At 40.0% G+C, this 20,181-nt stretch overlaps 5 protein-coding genes across 5 annotated transcripts; 1 reads left to right on the plus strand and 4 right to left on the minus strand.

Annotated features, from left to right (window-relative positions):
- The first annotated feature begins 10,009 nt into the window (after nt 1-10,009).
- LOC131107684 (histone H4) lies at nt 10,010-10,695 on the plus strand. The gene has a single exon (XM_058057934.1). It carries the CDS (start codon nt 10,028-10,030, stop codon nt 10,337-10,339), a length of 312 nt encoding a protein of 103 aa, XP_057913917.1. The 5' UTR covers nt 10,010-10,027; the 3' UTR covers nt 10,340-10,695.
- Nucleotides 10,696-12,262: 1,567 nt separating this feature from the next.
- Nucleotides 12,263-12,912, minus strand: LOC131107681 (histone H2A-like). Its single transcript, XM_058057931.1, has one exon. The coding sequence runs from the start codon at nt 12,804-12,806 to the stop codon at nt 12,426-12,428; it is 381 nt and encodes a 126-aa protein (XP_057913914.1). The 5' UTR covers nt 12,807-12,912; the 3' UTR covers nt 12,263-12,425.
- Nucleotides 12,913-14,423: 1,511 nt separating this feature from the next.
- On the minus strand, nt 14,424-15,987 carry LOC131107680 (histone H1-like). The gene has a single exon (XM_058057930.1). The coding sequence runs from the start codon at nt 15,669-15,671 to the stop codon at nt 15,066-15,068; it is 606 nt and encodes a 201-aa protein (XP_057913913.1). The 5' UTR covers nt 15,672-15,987; the 3' UTR covers nt 14,424-15,065.
- An 881-nt stretch (nt 15,988-16,868) lies between these two features.
- On the minus strand, nt 16,869-17,636 carry LOC131107682 (histone H2B-like). Its single transcript, XM_058057932.1, has one exon. It carries the CDS (start codon nt 17,618-17,620, stop codon nt 17,246-17,248), a length of 375 nt encoding a protein of 124 aa, XP_057913915.1. The 5' UTR covers nt 17,621-17,636; the 3' UTR covers nt 16,869-17,245.
- Nucleotides 17,637-17,968: 332 nt separating this feature from the next.
- On the minus strand, nt 17,969-19,692 carry LOC131107685 (histone H4). Its single transcript, XM_058057935.1, has one exon. The coding sequence runs from the start codon at nt 18,771-18,773 to the stop codon at nt 18,462-18,464; it is 312 nt and encodes a 103-aa protein (XP_057913918.1). The 5' UTR covers nt 18,774-19,692; the 3' UTR covers nt 17,969-18,461.
- Nucleotides 19,693-20,181: the final 489 nt, after the last annotated feature.

A 20,181-nucleotide genomic window follows, 5' to 3' on the forward strand; every position in this document is an offset into this window, starting at 1 on the left:
TCTACTCAAATAAATACAATAAATACTCCTCTATTTTATTACTTATTAATTATTTTTTTTATAATTACTTCAGATTTTTTTAATTTAAAAAAAAAAGCTTGACGTAAAAAAAAAGTCACCACCATTTGTGACATTAGCCAGTAAAAAGTGTACCCAGGTCAAAAGTTGAGCCAAACAAATCCAGCGACATGCAGCTGTGCCCTCTGAGGTTGAAGGCGATATTCCTAATTTAAACACCGCTTTACTTTGAATAACTTCCTCAGAAGCAAGAGCAGCATGGCCCCGCTTTTCTTTTGTCTCTAATTCTGCTCATTAATAACCCAATATTGTCCCATGTGTTGCTGGGAGCCAGCATGGGACCGCATGCTTCCACTTAGCCTCATCAGAACCTCATGTGGGGAGAACGAGGCCAACCAGAGAGACCCAAAGTCGGCTGACCGCCCTACAATGGGACAAGGTAATTCAATCACAGCGTACGCCGCTATTTGAAGTCCTCAGGTACACAATTTAGCGATGTAGGAGAGGAATGGTTTGGAATCCATGTAGTCCTCGTGGGAGAGCTTGGACATTTTGGTGCATGAGGACCACCAGAGCGATACATTGTGGTTGTCTACAGTAGACTGGAGACATACTTTAAAAAAAGTATCCACGATGGACCAGAGACAACATTTTAAAAAAGTTTTTTTCTATTAATATTACAACAAAATGGCATCCTTCCTCTATGCCTCCTACCTGGCAGCATCCTTCTATCAATATATTGACTATCTCTCCTCTGGACATGTCCCAACCATCTCAGTCTGGCCTAAAGGACTTCATCTCCAAGGCCTCTAACATGTAATGTCTCTCTCATGTACTCCTTCCTGATCCTATCCATCCTGGTCACTCCCAATGAGAACCTCAGCATCCTCATCTCTGCTACCTCCAGTTCTGCTTTATTCTGCTTCTCTTCTAAGCTCATCTGTCAGCCTGTCCATCACCACAGCAAACAAGAAGGGGCCCAGAGCTGATCCATGATGCACTCCCACCTCCACCTTGAACTCTTCTGTCACACCTACAGTTCCAACTTTATTCTTGTACATTTTCTTCCTGCAATATTATGACTTTCCCATAATATTTTCACTTTATGTCTGTAATATCAAAACATTTTCCTTAACCTATTTTTTCATAATTTACAACTTTTGTTGACTTTTTTTCTCATAATATCATGACTTTTTTTAAAATCATGTCTTTTTTTAATGTAATATTTCAACTTAATGCTCTGACGTTATTTTCCTCCTAATATTAGGAGTTTGTTCTGGTAAAAGTGCAACTTTTTCCTTTTACAATACCACATTTTTAGGATATTTATTATGACGTTCCTCCACAAAAAAAGTTTTTTTCATTTTCCAACTAAATTAAAATGTACTTCTTGCAATATTATGACTTTCCCATAATATTTTCACTTTATTTCTGTAATATCAAAACATTTTCCTTAACCTATTTTTTCATAATTTACAACTTTTGTTGACTTTTTTTCTCATAATATCATGACTTTTTTTTAATCATGTCTTTTTTTTTATTTAATATTTAAACTTAATGCTTTGAGATTATTTTCCTCCTAATATTAGGAGTTTGTTATGGTAAAAATGCAACTTTTTCCTTTTACAATACCACATTTTTAGGATATTTATTATGACTTTCTTCCACAAAAAAAAAATCATTTTCCAACTAAGTTAAAATGTACTTCTTGCAATATTATGACTTTCCCATAATATTTTCACTTTATTTCTGTAATATCAAAACATTTTCCTTAACCTATTTTTTCATCATTTACAACTTTTGTTGACTTTTTTTCTCATAATATCATGACTTTTTTTAATCATGTCTTTTTTTAATTTAATATTTCAACTTAATGCTGTGACGTTATTTTCCTCCTAATATTAGGAGTTTGTTCTGGTAAAAGTGCAACTTTTTCCTTTTACAATACCACATTTTTAGGATATTTATTATGACTTTCTTCCACAAAAAAAGTTTTTTTCATTTTCCAACTAAATTAAAATGTACTTCTTGCAATATTATGACTTTCCCATAATATTTTCACTTTATTTCTGTAATATTAAAACATTTTCCTTAACATATTTTTTCATTATTTACAACTTTTGTTGACTTTTTTTCTCATAATATCATGACTTTTTTTAAGTCATGTCTTTTTTAATTTAATATTTCAACTTAATGCTCTGATGTTATTTTCCTCCTAATATTAGGAGTTTGTTCTGGTAAAAGTGCAACTTTTTCCTTTTACAATACCACATTTTTAGGATATTTATTATGACGTTCTTGCACAAAAAAGTTTTTTCATTTTCCAACTAAATTAAAATGTACTTTTTGCAATATTATGACTTTGCCATAATATTTTCACTGTATTTCTGTAATATCAAAACATTTTCCTTAACCTATTTTTTCATAATTTACAACTTTTGTTGACTTTTTTTCTCATAATATCATGACTTTTTTTAAGTCATGTCTTTTTTTTAATGTAATATTTCAACTTAATGCTCTGATGTTATTTTCCTCCTAATATTAGGAGTTTGTTCTGGTAAAAGTGCAACTTTTTCCTTTTACAATAGGATATTTATTATGATTTTCTTCCACAAAAAAAGTTTTTTTCATTTTCCAACTAAATTAAAATGTACTTCTTGCAATATTATGACTTTATTCTCATAATATTACTTTTTTATATTTTATTTATTTTTTATTATTTTTTATATTTTATACATAATATAACTTTTTCCCTTGCTTAATTGTATTTTTTGACCCTTTTTTTGTCAAATGATATTTTTAGGATGTGTCACGAGCTGATAAAAACCTCAGTGGGCCACGCTTTGGATACCCTTGCTCCAAGTTGATAATGATGTGTGATGATGAAGCATCAAATGTACATGAAATGTACATACTGTATATAGCCTACATGGCACAAACTGAGCTCTGTGTGAAAAATAAATATGTTTAGAGGCGTATGAATTGCTTGCCATGCTCTGCAACATTTATTGTTGGTCCTGGGTGGCAACCCCCCCCAAGCAGACATGTACTGTATAGTATATACTACATATGTACGTATACATTATGTCATATAGTATGGCATCCTGTCTCAGACACACAGAGATAGTTAGATGAAGATGCCCTCAGACTGGAAAGCATTGTGCACTCAATGGCGTGCAGAAATAAACATCTCTGGGCTTCGGATGATGCGTTCCCATCCCGACCCCCTGCAAAGATCTGGAGTCTGTCAAATATGGAATTGGAATGAACATGACAGGGAGTGTTATTAAGTTGAGATTTACAGTACTAATCCTTCCAAACGTTCATGTGTTTGAAATTAATCACATCTGACGTCCGACCTCTCACGTTACAACCACAGTGTCGGTGTCCCGATACTTATGCTCCTCCTCATCCTGGAGTCTGGAAAAATGTTGCAAGCAAGCAAGTCACTGTTGGATTGTGTCATGTGACTGTTGACATGTGATGCGGTCTGGGTGCTTGGACTTTGTGTCACAAAATGTCCAGCTAGAATCCAAACAAACAATAACAATAATCCTCATAATAATAATAATAATATATCTCATAATCCATCTCATAATCCATGTCCAATCATCCATCTCGCGCAGCCCCCACAAAAAAAGGCCAGAAATCATCCAAAAGTCAGGGAAATTGCAGTGATCGGGGAGGAGTGGGGCGGTGCCCCTGAGATGCTAGCACACGTATCCATGGCAGTGGTCCCAATTACTTCAAGTAGCTATTTTTGTCAGTCCAGAAGTTATTTTAATGTCTGATTTCCTCTTATATGTCTACTATGTTGGTTAATATGAGTGTAAAGGTGACTATAGGGGTGTTATATCAAGTCCAGAGGGCTCCAAACATGTATTTAGAAGGTGATAAAGACATTTTCTATGCTCTAACTTGGAATATATTTCATTTAAAAATAAGGAATCCTACTTAGTGGAAATTCACTTATCACGGTGGAGTCTGGAATGGATTACCCCCCCCCCCCCCATAAAGGAGGGGTTGCCGTATATTCCCTCCTGCCCCCACTGTAGCGTGTCTTTCTGTGAGTTCTTCTCATCATGCGTGTTTAGGAAGACGTGATGAATGGAGCATGTTTGCGTTCATATCATCTTTGATCCATTGTGTTGTTGCCTTTGAAAGCCCGAAGGAAAGACAGCCTATATATTCCTTTTGTTTCCTTTCGTTTCGTTTCTACGATATTGTACGATAGTCTATATATCTGGGATTGCTCCATGATGAAGAGAGTATTGTTAGATCTCCATGAAGACTTTTGTCTTTTGCCAGCAAACAAATAAGAGTTTCTTCAGCCTGCTCCTCCCTGTGGGCTATACACCCCCCAGCCCGCACCCCCGCCCCCTGCTTTTTAGTAAGACACTTTAGAAAAAAGAAGTGAGTGAGTGTATTCGTGGGCCAGGATGGGCTGCAGGCCAGGTTACATCTTGCAGCAATTAAGTCGCATGCGTGTCTTATGGCAAGGCTCCTGTTTCAAGGCCGGCAGGCTGCAGCACCACTCAGGCCAGCTTGATCAAGGGGGCGGGGCCAAAACGGCCGCAGCCTATTTCCACCAGCTCACATTAGATGCAATGTAGATCGACGTAGACGAGTGTATCCATAAATCACTGACGTGTGCACAAGAGGAAAGATGAATGAAGGATGAATGAAAGATTAATGAAGGATGAATGAAGGATTAATGAAGGATGAACCAAGGATGAATCAGGAATGAATCAAGAATGAATCAAGGATGAATCAAGGGTGAATCTAGGATGAATGAAGGATGAATGAAGGTTGAACCAAGGATGAATCAGGAATGAATCAAGAATGAATCAAGGGTGAATCAAGGGTGAATCTAGGATGAATGAAGGATGAATGAAGGTTGAACGAAGGATGAATCAAGGATTAATCAATGATGAATCAAGGATTAATCAAGGATGAATCAAGGATGAATCAAGGATGAATCAAGGATGAATCAAGGATGAATCAAGGATAACTGAAGGATGTTTTCATGAAAATGGAGGACGCAACTTCCAAAAATGGAAGATTTATTCCCATAATATTAGGACTTCATTCCCATATTATTAGGACTTTATTCCCATAATATTATGTCTTCATTCCCATATTATTAGGACTTTATTCCCATAATGTTATGTCTTTATTCCCATAATATCAGGACTTTATTCACAGAATTGTATGACTTTATTCCCATAATATTTGGACTTTTTCCCATAATATTATGTCTTTATTCCCATAATATTAGGACTTCATTCCCATAATATTAGGACTTTATTCCCATAATTTGATGACTTTATTCCCATAATATTGGGACTTTATTCCCATAATATTGGGACTTTATTCCAATAATATTATGTCTTTATTCCCATAATATTAGGACTTTATTCCCATAATTTGATGACTTTATTCCCATAATATTGGGACTTTATTCCCATAATATTGGGACTTTATTCCCATAATATTATGTCTTTATTCCCATAATATCAGGACTTTATTCACAGAATTGTATGACTTTATTCCCATAATATTTGGACTTTTTCCCATAATATTATGTCTTTATTCCCATAATATTAGGACTTCACTCCCATATTATTAGGACTTTATTCCCATAATATTATCTCTTTATTCCCATAATATCAGGACTTTATTCACAGAATTGTATGACTTTATTCCCATAATATTAGGACTTCATTCCCATAATATTAGGACTTTATTCCCATAATTTGATGACTTTATTCCCATAATATTGGGACTTTATTCCCATAATATTATGTCTTTATTCCCATAACATTAGGACTTTATTCCCATAATTTGATGACTTTATTCCCATAATATTGGGACTTTATTCCCATAATTTGATGACTTTATTCCCATAATATTGGGACTTTATTCCCATCATATTGGGACTTTATTCCCATAATATTATGTCTTTATTCCCATAATATTAGGACTTTATTCCCATAATTTGATGACTTTATTCCCATAATATTGGGACTTTATTCCCATAATTTTATGTCTTTATTCCCATAATATTATGTCTTTATTCTCATAATATTATGACTTTATTCCCATCATTTTATTATTTTATTCCCATAATATTAGGCCTTTATTCGCATAATATTATGTCTTTATTGCCATAACATTAGGACTTTATTCCCATAATATTATGACTTTATTCCCATCATTTTTGTTATTTTATTCCCATAATATTAGGACTTTATTCCCATAATATTATGACATGATTCCTATAATATTGCATGTTTCACTGGCTGGAGTGAAACTGTGGCCACGCCTGATTGAAGCACTGTATGTAGGAATTAGGGATGTGAATCTCAGCACTGATGATGATTCGATACACAACTCTTCTACCCTTTTAGAATTGTTTCCAAATTCAGGAAGAAGCCAACTGCTCTGCTGTTCTACTGTCACCTGCTGTGCTAAACACTCGTTCAGAGATGGGAGGTGGGGGGGGGGGGGGCACTTGTTACAGGGATGGACAAATAGCTCCTGGACAATTTGGAAAGCAGCTGAAGATCCACTGACCTGATTTGCTTGGTTCTTCCCCGGTGTCCGACCAGGAACCAGACGGGGGGGTAGACTTGTCCGTGTTGGGGTGTTCCCTTTTTTTGGGGGGGGGGGGGGGCGCATGTTTATCGTGCTGCCGTTGTATGGCTTCTTAACGCGGCATTCTAGTCAAATGACTGACGTTTTGTGGAACATTCCGCCGTTCTTTGCGAATCCGTAGTGTTTCCAAACAAAACATTTTAAACGTTGCGGGGGGGGGGGTTAAATATAGAAACTTCCTCGCTGCTGCTTGCGTGCGAACGTCCATGCTGTTTTGCTAGTTTTTTTTTGCTACGGCTTCCGTCCGTATTCAATACAAAACGCCAAATAATGATGGTGCATCCATGGCGCCTGGGGAACAGGATATGGGGTGAAGTTGAACATTAATAAAACGGCGCTTGTATCGGATTTTACCGATACCCCCGAACGCATCGCGATGAATCTAGATTTTGAATGAGCGGATGCGCTCGCATCGCGCGCATGCGCATCGATGTATCGATTAATATCCATTATTTTCCACACCTTTATGGTGTTTTGTAACATTGTTTATGTAGAAAGTGAGTCAAAATGGCCTCCGCTTCCTTCAATGTGCTGGGATGCAGCATCTAACAATTTTCTACAGCGCTTATAGATACTCTTTATTGTTTTTAGTGTCATGGTGGCCAAGAGGAACTCATCTATTTTACAGCCTTCGTTTGCGTTGGGAAACACCCCTGAGGTTCCCTGACCGGAACATCACGCTGGCAGCTCTCATCATGGCTGCTGGCATCGCTCGCATGCCCAAAACGTCCCCCGAGGCCGCATGCCGAGAAGACCAGCATCCCCCGCCGAGGCCCCGGCTCGGATTGGGTGTCACCAAACAATTTGAAGCTGTGTGCCGACACAAATGTTTCCAAAGCAACAAAGAAAGCATCACTGCTTGTTGGATGTCTTTGCAAGGCGTCACACGTCTTTTAGGTACCGTATTGTTGCCAGTCGGAGATCAACAACATCATGCTACGCTATCGTGCTAAGCTAGCTTCATTTTTTGCTCAATTATGTTGTGGAAAAAGTTAGGAGAACAAAGTCCAAAAATTATGGATATGAATTAGACATTAATCGGACAATAGTTAAATAATTAAAAAATATTAAAGAAAATATATTTTTAATTAAAATAATTGAAATATTTGGGGGGAATTAAAATAAAAATATTTCTGAGAATCATTTTTGGAAAAGTTATCGTATGGTGGGAATAAAATCAAAATATTACAAAAATAACATTTCTGAAGATTTGAAAAGAAAGAAAAGAAAATTAAAAAATAAGGCAAAAATGGGAGAATATCTAAGAAGACAAAAACAGTTAGTCATCTAACACGAAAAGTCATCATTTTCCGAAAATAAATTAATGTAATCTGGAAACATAATAACATTTTATTATCATAGACTTGAAATAATAATGTGTAATAATACTTTATTCTATTTCTTCACTGAAAAGCTAACAGCTTAAGCTATAAGGAAGCTCAGCTCATTAGAAAACATAACATAGTCATAAACATAATCATAATAGACAAACAGAACAAAATAAAGCTGTATTTTAATTTGGGGAAAATTTGGTTGGGGAAAATAGGAATGTGATAAGAAATAGGAGGTGATAAGAATAAAGTCAAAATATTTTGGGAATAAAGCCAAAATATTGCAAAAATAAATTGAAGAGGAAAGGTGATGTTTTCAGACAATTTAAAATAAAGCAACAATGGCAAAAAAAAGTGTAAAAAGTGGAGTTGATACTTGGATACTTGCAAAAATGGAATTGATGAGTGCAGGCATGCAAGCTAAAACACTTAGGTCGATGAGGACTGCGGGTCAAGCTTACGTCACTGTGACGCACTCGACTCAGAATCACACAACAATATTTACCGCGCACGGAGGACGTTAAGAAATGTTCTTGTGTAAACAAATGATTAGCAAAGACAGGAACACTTTGAAAAGTTCAAGTGGCAAGTTGGCGGAAGCTAGTAGACCGGCTGCCGTGATGAACGAGCCAGTCCACACAACAAACCACAAACATCGACGCAAAACACAAAAAGCAGAACACAGATCCAAGACAGGAAACCAAGCGTTTGTGCCACCGTGCTAGAGGAACCAGAACAGTAGGGAAATGATTCCAGATCAGGCTGGCTGGCCTCAGACACGGCCCAGCGATCGCTTCTCTGCAGCGGTGTTGTGGTTTTACTGCACCTCTTCAAGTGTCTCTTATAGGTGTTCTTGACAAACTACTGGTTTGTGTAAAAATGTTGCCATCTAGTGGCCATGGAGTGCATCAAAGTTTTTTTTTTGCTTTTTTAAAATAAATTCAGTATTTTAAGCATTTTAAGTTACCAATAAAATACAACATGTTTATAAAATCAGCTGTTAAGAGTAATGTGCAGATCGGTACTGAATTATCAAAGCATCAATTCTAAATATATCAAAAAATATCAATACATTTGCCGCGTCATGTTTGTCTATTTATTTATCGTTGTCCGTTGCAACGTTGAACAATTGGAAACGGATCGAGAACGAAGACGTCATTCTTATACTGGAGCATTTATTTTCATTGTTTTATTATTATTATTATTATTTTAAATACTAAATACTATATACTATAATATTAAATACTAAAATAATTAAATTCACTAATAAATAAATAGATTAAATAATAATAATACTGATTTACCTAAATTCATAATTAAAAGAATTAATTGATTGAATTGATCGTTTTATTAAAATAATTTGCATTTATTTTTATATTTTTAATAACACATCAATGTATTGTATGATATGAACTACAACAAATACTACAATTTTATCATATAAGGTACATTTGAATTGTAAGTATTGGTATCGGTGATACCGTCCGAATTTTGCTCAGTATCGAATCGGAAACGAAATGTTTGGTATCGTATAGCAGTAATTAAAATAATTCGAAAAAAATAGCGTTGCTGTTGAGCTTGCGTGTGTCGTCATCTTCTGGCAGGAAAGCGCAATTACAGCAACACGCTTTGCTTTTTCAGTTCGTCTTGTGCTCTTGTTCTCAGCAGTGGAGCCGTTAGGCCTCTTTTCCTGTCCCAATGTACTTTATCGGACCCATAGTGGTCTCTATACTGTGGGAGCAGGGACTTAATGTGGAATATATTTGAATTTTGATATAGTTGTGTTCTAAACCTATTTATTTCTTCTGTCTGTTAATTATTCGTGAATTTCATTGCATTTGATATAAAACAAAGACCAGCATTGTGTGGAATGACGGGGAAAAGGGAGGGGCTTCTGAGTGAAGCACCGCCTTGACATGATTACATCCGCTGTCCTCTCTCAGGTCCGCAGTCATGTGATAAGAACGCCGGCCACAATCAAGGCCAGTATCAGTCTACGTTGTTCACTAGCTGAAGCAATCATGTCTGGAAGAGGAAAAGGAGGCAAAGGTCTTGGTAAAGGAGGAGCCAAGCGTCACCGTAAAGTTCTCCGCGATAACATCCAAGGTATCACCAAGCCCGCCATCCGCCGTCTGGCTCGTCGTGGCGGTGTCAAGCGTATCTCCGGTTTGATCTATGAAGAGACTCGCGGTGTGCTGAAGGTGTTCTTGGAGAACGTCATCCGTGATGCTGTCACATACACCGAGCACGCCAAGAGAAAGACCGTCACCGCCATGGATGTGGTCTACGCTCTGAAGAGACAAGGACGCACTCTGTACGGTTTCGGAGGTTAAATCTTTTGGACATCACAACAACCAACACCCAAAAGGTCCTTTTAAGGACCACGCACTTTTCAAAGAGCTGCAATTTCCTTTTGAATTTCTAGTAAACCTATATAATTGCTAATTATTGAGCTTATCTGAACAGCCGTCGCCAACCGTAGAAATGTGAAAATGGGGACGTCACTGGAAATGACCATTACTACTTTTATCCTTCATTGTCACCGACAGTCGTGCATCGAATAATCCAGCTCTATGAAAACAATGTGAACTACATTAAAAGGAAAAAACATGCATAATTTGTATTCTCATATATGCTCTGTGAGGAATCACAAGTGACTTGAAATCTGAAAAAAAGTTGTTGGGCACATTTCAAGTTAAATCAAATGAAACGATGGTATCTTTTCTGTCCACGTTCGCGGGTTTTCGTGACGAGAAAACGTTTGCTTCACTTTGAAACAGACATTGCAGTTGTTTGAGTGTAGTGACCTGGCGTCAGCCAATCAAAAAAGAGCGTTGGCACAGAAGGATTTGCATGAAGGTGTCTCGACTCGAATACGTGTATCGACTCGCGCTCAAGCACGCCGCGTCTGAGGGCACCAAGGCCGTCAACAAGTACACCAGCTCCAAGTAAAGTCCTTCAGTGACACCGTCATCCTACGGTTCTTCTCAAAACCAAGCACTTTTATCCAAAGCGCACATTTCCTTGTTAAGTTTAATAGTTGGCTAACATAACTAACTAACTGCTGTGTCCAGTGTGTCAATATAATTCATATCATGGCATAAAGAATATGGAACAAGATTTATTTTTTTTAAATAAATACAAGGCATGTATTTTGAACCGTGAAGTATACTGATATAATGGGGTGATTTCATTTATCATGATTTATTTTAAACTGTGAAATATGCCTATTTTTTTAAAGAAAGATAAGTGCAGGACATCTGCTGAGGGTTTTCAGTGGGTCTACACAAGATATTTTAGACATGGATAGGCCACCAAAAAATATGTAATGACCACACTTCCACTGCCAACGTCAAAATTACTAAACGCGGACTAATCACTTTTCAAGAAGCTGCCCAAAGACTTTATTCATTCATTATCAACTCCTATAACACTATATTAGAAAATGGGCATCGGCAGTAGTCAGGAAGTCCTCGGACATCTGCCATGTTTGTCACATTTATGCTTCAGATCATCAAATCAAAATATTAGTCAGTGACAACACAATTGAAAATAAAACTGTTTTTCTTTTTTCAAATAAACACTATTATTTAAGGGAGGACAAATAATCCAAAGCTACTTCAATGTCTGTTTCATTAACTGTAACCCTACTTTTAGCACTTTTACCACACTGTATATACATTAGCATCCCCGCTACCTCAAAATAAAGGGGAAAGGCACTTTTTGGAATTCCCAATCGCTAATTGTTTTTCTGTGCATTAAAACACATGAAAAGTAGTTGATATCAGCTAGCTTGAAGCGCTTAGAAAGCCGCAACCAATGTGTTGCATTGTTTGAAATCCATGCTGTGATTATGCATGAATACGTACACTGATAACATGTCATAGTAGTTTATTTGCTACAATAATAATTCTTATAATAATTCTATGGCTGTAGCTTGGTTAATATACAAGTCTCTTGTGTAAAAATGGGTATTTCCCATGATGCTCGTTGCTAGCTTGCTGATATAAACTCATTTTCTCATGTGAGAATGAACGGAAAAGGGAAAAATATGTGTTCATGTTTCACATAAGGATTGGGAATGATGGGGGGGGGCTCCCCTTTTTTTGTATTTGTTGTGGACTGATCTTTTTGTTCAGTCTACAAAATTAAGTGCAGCGATTACCCAAACTACCCAAATTACCCAAACTATTTTCTACTAATCCGAAAGTCAAACAAAGGGATATAAAATAGTTTGATAATTTTTTTTTAGGCAATACTAGCTCCATATTCCTGGGTATCAAACCAGAATTGCACACTACTAAATCATATGAAAGCTAAAAGTACTTGTGCTACAGCACACTGAAGAAAGGTTTGCTCTCTGGGAGGAAGTGTGTGGCTCTTAAAAGAGCCTTTGTTTGAATGTTGGTCTGGGAGATTTTACTTCTTAGCGGGCTTCTCGGTCTTCTTGGGCAGCAACACAGCCTGGATATTGGGCAAGACACCACCCTGAGCAATGGTCACCCCGCCGAGGAGTTTGTTAAGCTCCTCGTCGTTGCGGACGGCCAGCTGCAAGTGGCGGGGGATGATCCTGGTCTTCTTGTTGTCCCGAGCAGCATTGCCAGCCAACTCCAGGATTTCAGCGGTCAAATACTCGAGCACAGCCGCCAAGTAGACGGGAGCGCCGGCACCGACGCGCTCGGCATAGTTACCCTTACGGAGCAGTCTGTGGACACGACCCACGGGAAACTGCAGGCCAGCCCTCGAAGACCTGGTCTTGGCCTTAGCTCTGACTTTGCCACCCTTGCCACGTCCAGACATGTTTTCAGAGAGTCGATGTTGGTTCTAAGGTCACCAAAATACGAGTACTCAGCGACTGCGGGAGCGGTGTATTTATGAACGTCAGTGCTGCTCAGTGATTGGTCAGTGGTGGCGGGGAAACAGTTGTCCAATCAGGAAAGGGCTTGTTTTATTTGAGCGCGGTTTCCACTCTTGCTCTTTTTGAATCGTAAATTAACCCCAACCCCCCCAAAAACTATCCATCCATATATATGATTGACTGTATATATATATATATTATGGGCTTCTTTCTTCTTATAAAACAAGTGTATGGTTGTGGTTGTGATCGTTTAGTATATTGTTTCTAAATCACCTTTTTATTTATTTATTTCGTAGGTGCAATGACAAAATAATCATTTATAATCCAATTTACAGCTAGGAGACCCGAGTTCGATTCCACCCCAGGCCATCTGTGTGGAGTTTGCATGTTCCCCACGTGCATGCGTGGGTTTCCTCCTTTAACATGTTAGTTTCATTGGCCACGCTTTAATATTTGGGCATTTCGTGGATGCATGGACGGTTAATATTCGAATTGTAACAAATGAGCTTTCACCATTGTTAATAGCGTTGACAATGGCAGACACGTATCTGTAGGTAAAGTCTGCTTCTCCTGCATCTACGCAAGTTCATGTTTATGACAACCAGTCACCATCTCCATGTACTATTACATATAATACATTTATAACTGTCAGGACCGCTGAAATGCTAACAAATAAGGAACTGTAACTTTAGTTTGAATGTGGTGGCTCTTAAAAGAGCCATTTTGGTAGAGAAAGCCTTCTAATTTAAGCTCTCTCTCCGCGGATACGTCGGGCCAGCTGGATGTCTTTGGGCATGATGGTGACTCTCTTGGCGTGGATGGCGCACAGGTTGGTGTCCTCAAAGAGACCCACCAGATAAGCCTCACTGGACTCCTGCAATGCCATGACGGCAGAGCTCTGGAAGCGCAGATCGGTCTTGAAGTCCTGAGCGATTTCCCTAACCAGACGCTGGAAGGGCAGCTTGCGGATGAGCAGCTCGGTGGACTTCTGGTAACGACGGATCTCCCTGAGAGCCACGGTACCCGGCCTGTAACGGTGAGGTTTCTTGACGCCGCCGGTGGCAGGGGCGCTCTTACGGGCAGCCTTGGTGGCGAGCTGCTTTCTGGGGGCTTTGCCTCCGGTGGACTTACGGGCTGTCTGCTTGGTTCTTGCCATGGTGTAGCTAAGTTTGGTAAGAAAGCGGCCAGCTGCGCTTTTATAGTGACAAGCTAGCCCTGATTGGTCCGTTTGGGAACCGGCCGCGCAAATGCTGATCAACCATTGGACAAAAGAAATTCGAAATGAGCCAATCATCCAAAGAAACCGCCCAACGGCTTCTGACGTGCTCAGCTAGCTATGAGGCAGCATCTTACATACCACGTTAGATTCACATTTATACAATGTTTTACATTATAATGTTTTTTAGACCCATTTTTTTAAATCGAGCAGTTCGGTGTCAAGTCAATTGGTTAATAGAACTTCCGTGAAGAAGCAACATTTCAAAGTCAAAGCAATCTATTTCACTAAAATGAGTGAAACACGGGTTGCCATTATGAGCGCACAAACGAACTCGCCCATGCTCTCATTACAAGTCAAAGTCAACACTGTTCATTTGCTTGGTGGTTATTGCAAACACAAAATAACCCGGCAAAGCAATGACAGGCGGCGGTTGGTTTCGAACCGGCAATGCGTGCTGTGACGTAGGAAGCGTCGAAAGTAATCGGTCACGTGGTATTCGCAGAGCTACACAAAGTCCTAAGCACTATTTTGAAGCAGTGTGAATCAGGAAGTCTGACACAAACTTCGAGGCTTCGGGCTGATTTAGCAATCTCCATTTAAATAGTGTTACAAAAATGATTCCAACGTATCGAAATGAGCACTGTTCACATAAAGGTTTATATTCACAAACGCGAAGCGTGCCATGTAGGGGATTTGTAAGGTAATGTTTTTGTAGTAGTACTGTATATGCAATGCTGCCAGTTTAATGTGGACTCTGCTGCCACCTGCTGGTGACAAACTATTACAGTAAAAGGCCTACATTATGTTGATGTGTTTTTGTGTTGTATTGTCTTATTTGTTAGTAAATACATTTAGTGTGTACATGGGGATTGGACGATGGCATTTTGTGTGCAATACAAGTAAATCAAGGAATGATACTGCTCTCCAAAGGCAATGTGGTGGCTCTTAAAAGAGCCTTTTTGAAGGGAAGTGTTGAATGGAATTACTTCTTCTTGGGAGCCTTCTTGGGTTTAGGCTTGGTCACCTTCTTGGCGGGGCTCTTCTTGGCAGCGGGGGCTTTCTTAGCCGCTGGAGCTTTTTTAGCCGCCTTCTTGGGGCTCTTAGCGGGTTTCTTTGCTACCTTCTTGGGGGTTGTCGCTTTCTTTGCGGCCTTCTTGGGGGATTTCTTGGCAGCGGGCTTCTTGGGGGCAGCCTTCTTGGGTGTCACGGCTTTCTTCGCCGCAGGCTTCTTCGCCGCGGGCTTCTTGACGGTCTTAACTTTACCGGCAGCTTTGGGCTTCACTTCGGCCTTCTTGTTCATCTTGAAGGATCCGGAAGCGCCGGTTCCCTTGGTCTGGACCAGAGTCCCCTTGGTCACCAGGCTCTTGACGGCGAGCTTGACGCGGGCCCTGTTCTTGTCTACATCGTAACCGGAAGCTGACAGAGAGTTCTTGAGGGCGGCAAGAGAGACGCCTTTACGCTCTTTGGACGCGGCCACGGCCTTAACGATGAGCTCGCTGACGCTTGTTCCGGGGGCCTTGGGCTTGGCGGACTTCTTCTTGGTCGTTTTCGCCTGGGTTGCGGCTGGAGCTGGTGCTACTTCTGCCATGTTCGCTGCAATAGGATTCGCTTCGTTCCAGTGAGCTAGGAAGTCTGACGAGTGATAAGATTCCCATAGCCAGAGGCGGTACTTAAACCCTTCATGAGAACCGTGGAGAGTCAACCATGTCGCCAACTGCCGGCGTCTCCTCAGTTGTGTTTTCTTTGCACATAAAAACCGCTTAAAAATCACCTAGAAAGACATTTTAAAAAATAAAATATATTTGGCACGATAGATGACGAGTGTATCTACATATTAGAGTCATTTATACATTGTTTCCTTTTTATATGTTGCTTATACAGCCTCTAAACTTCGCCAGGTCACTGATTTCACCAACACTGCTGAGCGACTTTACCTAACAATTTCTATCATTAAATAGTCAAAGATGACCTTCAACTGCACACAAACTGTTTTACCGGTGACAAAACATGTTCGCTCAGAGACTGCAAGTCCAAAAAGAGACACATTGACAACCATTTTGGAGCGAGACAACGTTTTTGTGGTGGCAGCAAACACACGATGCTTGACCAAGACTCCTGATTCACTTGCTTACTGTGCCAACACTTTACCACTGTGAAATAGTGAAATAGTTTTATATGCAGGTAAGCAAATATCTCCAACAAGCTCAAATAGTTTAAATGATTTTATGAAAGGGGCAGGCAGCAGTGTTTTATTTGTAATGCTCCAGCTATGTCTTGCTATGTTGTCACATACAGTACAGCTATCCATAAGACACACTGCACAGGCTCTTGTTAGTACCTTCTCTAGATAGTATATTTTATATACTACTACTACTCTTATACTACTGTTACTTATGTGGCTGGCTACATTGTGCACGCTGCAAACTAGTGATGATAGAAATAGACTACAAGATCAAGATTGATCACACCTATTAGCTGTAACGGAATACAACTATTGAATTCATGTGTTTATTTTGCTATATATATGTATTTGATCTTGATGTTGAAATGCATTGTTGATATCCACAGTTGTGTTGTAATTTTCACCAGAAATACTTATACATGCGAGGTAAAATGAATACTACATGTACATACTACATGGGGTCATGTGCTCACAGATCAATCATAAATTCAAACTAACATTTTAGTGTTAGACACCCCTGGATTACAGGAAAACAAGGGCAAATGTACTACATTGGGATATTTTAATTTATTTTCAACCTGCTGTGAATTCTGCATTCAAACTTCCCGTGCAATCAGTCAAATGTCGATATTAAGATATGCATTTATTTGTCCCTCAGTGGGGAAATTTGTAATACCAACATATTGGTATTAATACCAACATTGTTATAAGAATAGTTGGACTTATATAATACTTATAATGTAATACTTATAATACTTGGACTTACATAGCTGTGACACGTCACGCTACATGTAGGTTCTAATTAATTTTTCATTTCATAGACTTTGTACAAGTGATGATGCCTACAATTATCTAAACTTCTACTTACATTACTTCATTTACAGTGAAGAAATAGGTACATTAAAAAGGTAGCTTGCTCTGCAGAGGAGGTGTGTGGCTCTTAAAAGAGCCGTTGGTTGTTGGGGTTCTACTGGAGCAGTTTACTTGGAGCTGGTGTACTTAGTGACGGCCTTGGTGCCCTCAGACACTGCGTGCTTAGCCAGCTCACCGGGCAGCAGGAGACGCACAGCGGTCTGGATCTCCCTGGATGTGATAGTCGACCGCTTGTTGTAATGAGCGAGACGGGACGCCTCCGATGCGATGCGTTCAAAGATGTCGTTGACGAATGAGTTCATGATGCTCATGGCCTTGGAGGAGATGCCAGTGTCAGGGTGCACCTGTTTGAGCACCTTGTAGACGTAGATGGCGTAGCTCTCCTTCCTCCCTCTACGCCTCTTCTTACCGCCCTTGCCGGGAGCCTTGGTGACGGCCTTCTTGGAGCCCTTCTTGGGCGCGGACTTGGCTGGTTCAGGCATTTTCTCGAAGTACAGATTCTTCAAATGCGAATGAAACCACTCTGCCCGTGCCACTGCTCTTATAATTGCTTTCATGCAAATTTTAATGCGCCAACGCTTCTTTTTGATTGGCTGGAAGCAGCTCTTGTTCTGATTGGTGGTATTTGAGCGGAAAAAGACCCGCGACTGAAACGTTTATCATGACGTCACTTCTTCTGTTACACTGAAAAACCGTCGATAGTACACTGTATTACGACTTACAAGTAACATTTTAAACAAACATATACATTTTAAACTGTTAGAAACAATTAAATATACCCTTGAACACGTCTTATGCAATTGTCAAATTTTATTTAAACTACACGGCCGTGCTTAAACATGAATTGTCTCAACTGGAGTCTAATTCATACTCTATATTGTTATATGCAGTGGCGGACTCCCAGCCAAACGTCTTATGAAAATAGATTTTTCCCCTTTGATTTAAAGCACAGTTAGACTTAATTGTCATCCTACATGATACAATTCTCATACAAGTACATTAAAGTGCGACCTATATTTCTGAGAAGTTAATGGGGGAACAAAACAGATCTGAACAGAACTGCCTATAATGCCCAGGGATACGAGCCCCTGCCTGGAATGTCCACAGGCATGTAAAAACAAACAGCCATTTTCTTAATAGTGTGTGTATTTTCAATATAAACGTAATGTTTTTCTATTGTAAATTAGCTTGACTATATATATATATATATATATATATAGGTAAAGTCAAAACTACAATATAAATAGAAGGAACAGCCTTAAGGAGAAGTGTTGAGTGGCCCTTAAAAGGACCGTTTTGGTTTCTTATTGTGAAAGACAGCGCTTAGCCTCCAAAGCCGTACAGCGTACGTCCCTGCCTCTTCAGGGCGTAGACCACATCCATGGCGGTGACGGTCTTTCTCTTGGCGTGCTCGGTGTATGTGACGGCATCACGGATGACGTTCTCCAAGAACACCTTCAGCACACCGCGAGTCTCTTCGTAGATCAAGCCAGAGATACGCTTGACGCCGCCACGACGTGCCAGACGGCGGATGGCTGGCTTGGTGATACCCTGGATGTTATCACGGAGAACTTTGCGATGACGCTTGGCGCCACCTTTGCCCAATCCTTTGCCTCCCTTTCCTCTTCCAGACATTTTGAAAGTGTTTGTCAAGAGATACAAGATGCTATGCAGCCGGGATTCTTATTTAGTAAATGCGGACGTGGTAGAGGACCGCTATAGTAGTCTCGCTAGGCGGAGCTTCACTCAGCACAAAGCATTGACATGTTATCACTTGTACTGCAAATTGTATTCACTTCGTGCACAATTACAAGAATTACTTTTTTAACATAACTAATCAAATAAACATTTTATCAGTCAAAATATAGCATTGTGATGAGTTCGGTGTTATATAGAGTCTTATATACACTTTAATTGTAAAACACGGTGTTCTCCCTGGTTTTTGAACCCCCCAAAAACTTATTACACAGGAGGGTTTACTCCTTTATTGCTTTTATGCGCATTTTTTCTTAGTTTGTACCGCCAGTTGTTTGTTTGTGTTTAGCGAGGTGTGCTTTGCGGCGCACAGGTCTCATCGTACCGTCGGCCGAGAGCATAAACGAACGGGTCAAAAGAACTCGTTCTATTTTGTGAACAGAAATGAACAAGGTCACCGCCCCTAAAATACCGTTCAGCTGCAAATGCTTTTTTTTGATTGGCTGCAGACTCTGCGTTCACCATTCCTTTTGCAGAGCGGGGCTATCTGCGTGCTTGCCGGTCTTAAACTATTGTCGCACCTCGCTGTGGGCGGGTGGGGTTAGCTGACTGAAAAACTGTGATGACCGACACTGGTTGGCCGTCCATTCATGACTTGTTCTTTTGACCCGTTTGTTCATTACCGACACACCACTAGTATTGTCCACCCTAATAGGCTCCTGCAGGGGGATTGGCGATATGGTAAAAGTGGTTGAAAACTGTAATAAAGTTTACATTTCAGACAAATAGGGAATATCTTTAGTTTGAATGTGGTGGCTCTTAAAAGAGCCGTTTTGGTAGAGAAAGCCTTCTAATTTAAGCTCTCTCTCCGCGGATACGTCGGGCCAGCTGGATGTCTTTGGGCATGATGGTGACTCTCTTGGCGTGGATGGCGCACAGGTTGGTGTCCTCAAAAAGACCCACCAGATAAGCCTCGCTGGACTCCTGCAATGCCATGACGGCAGAGCTCTGGAAGCGCAGATCGGTCTTGAAGTCCTGAGCGATTTCCCTAACCAGACGCTGGAAGGGCAGCTTGCGGATGAGCAGCTCGGTGGACTTCTGGTAACGACGGATCTCCCTGAGAGCCACGGTACCCGGCCTGTAACGGTGAGGCTTCTTGACGCCGCCGGTGGCAGGGGCGCTCTTACGGGCAGCCTTGGTGGCGAGCTGCTTCCTGGGGGCTTTGCCTCCGGTGGATTTACGGGCTGTCTGCTTGGTTCTTGCCATGGCTTTGTGTCAGTTGGGTGTACGGTTCAGCACACGGCGACTGGCTTTTATAGGCATGTCCTAACGTCATGGCGACGCTGAT

This window comes from Doryrhamphus excisus, chromosome 19 (assembly GCF_030265055.1).
Source record: "Doryrhamphus excisus isolate RoL2022-K1 chromosome 19, RoL_Dexc_1.0, whole genome shotgun sequence".
Lineage (NCBI taxonomy): Eukaryota > Metazoa > Chordata > Actinopteri > Syngnathiformes > Syngnathidae > Doryrhamphus > Doryrhamphus excisus.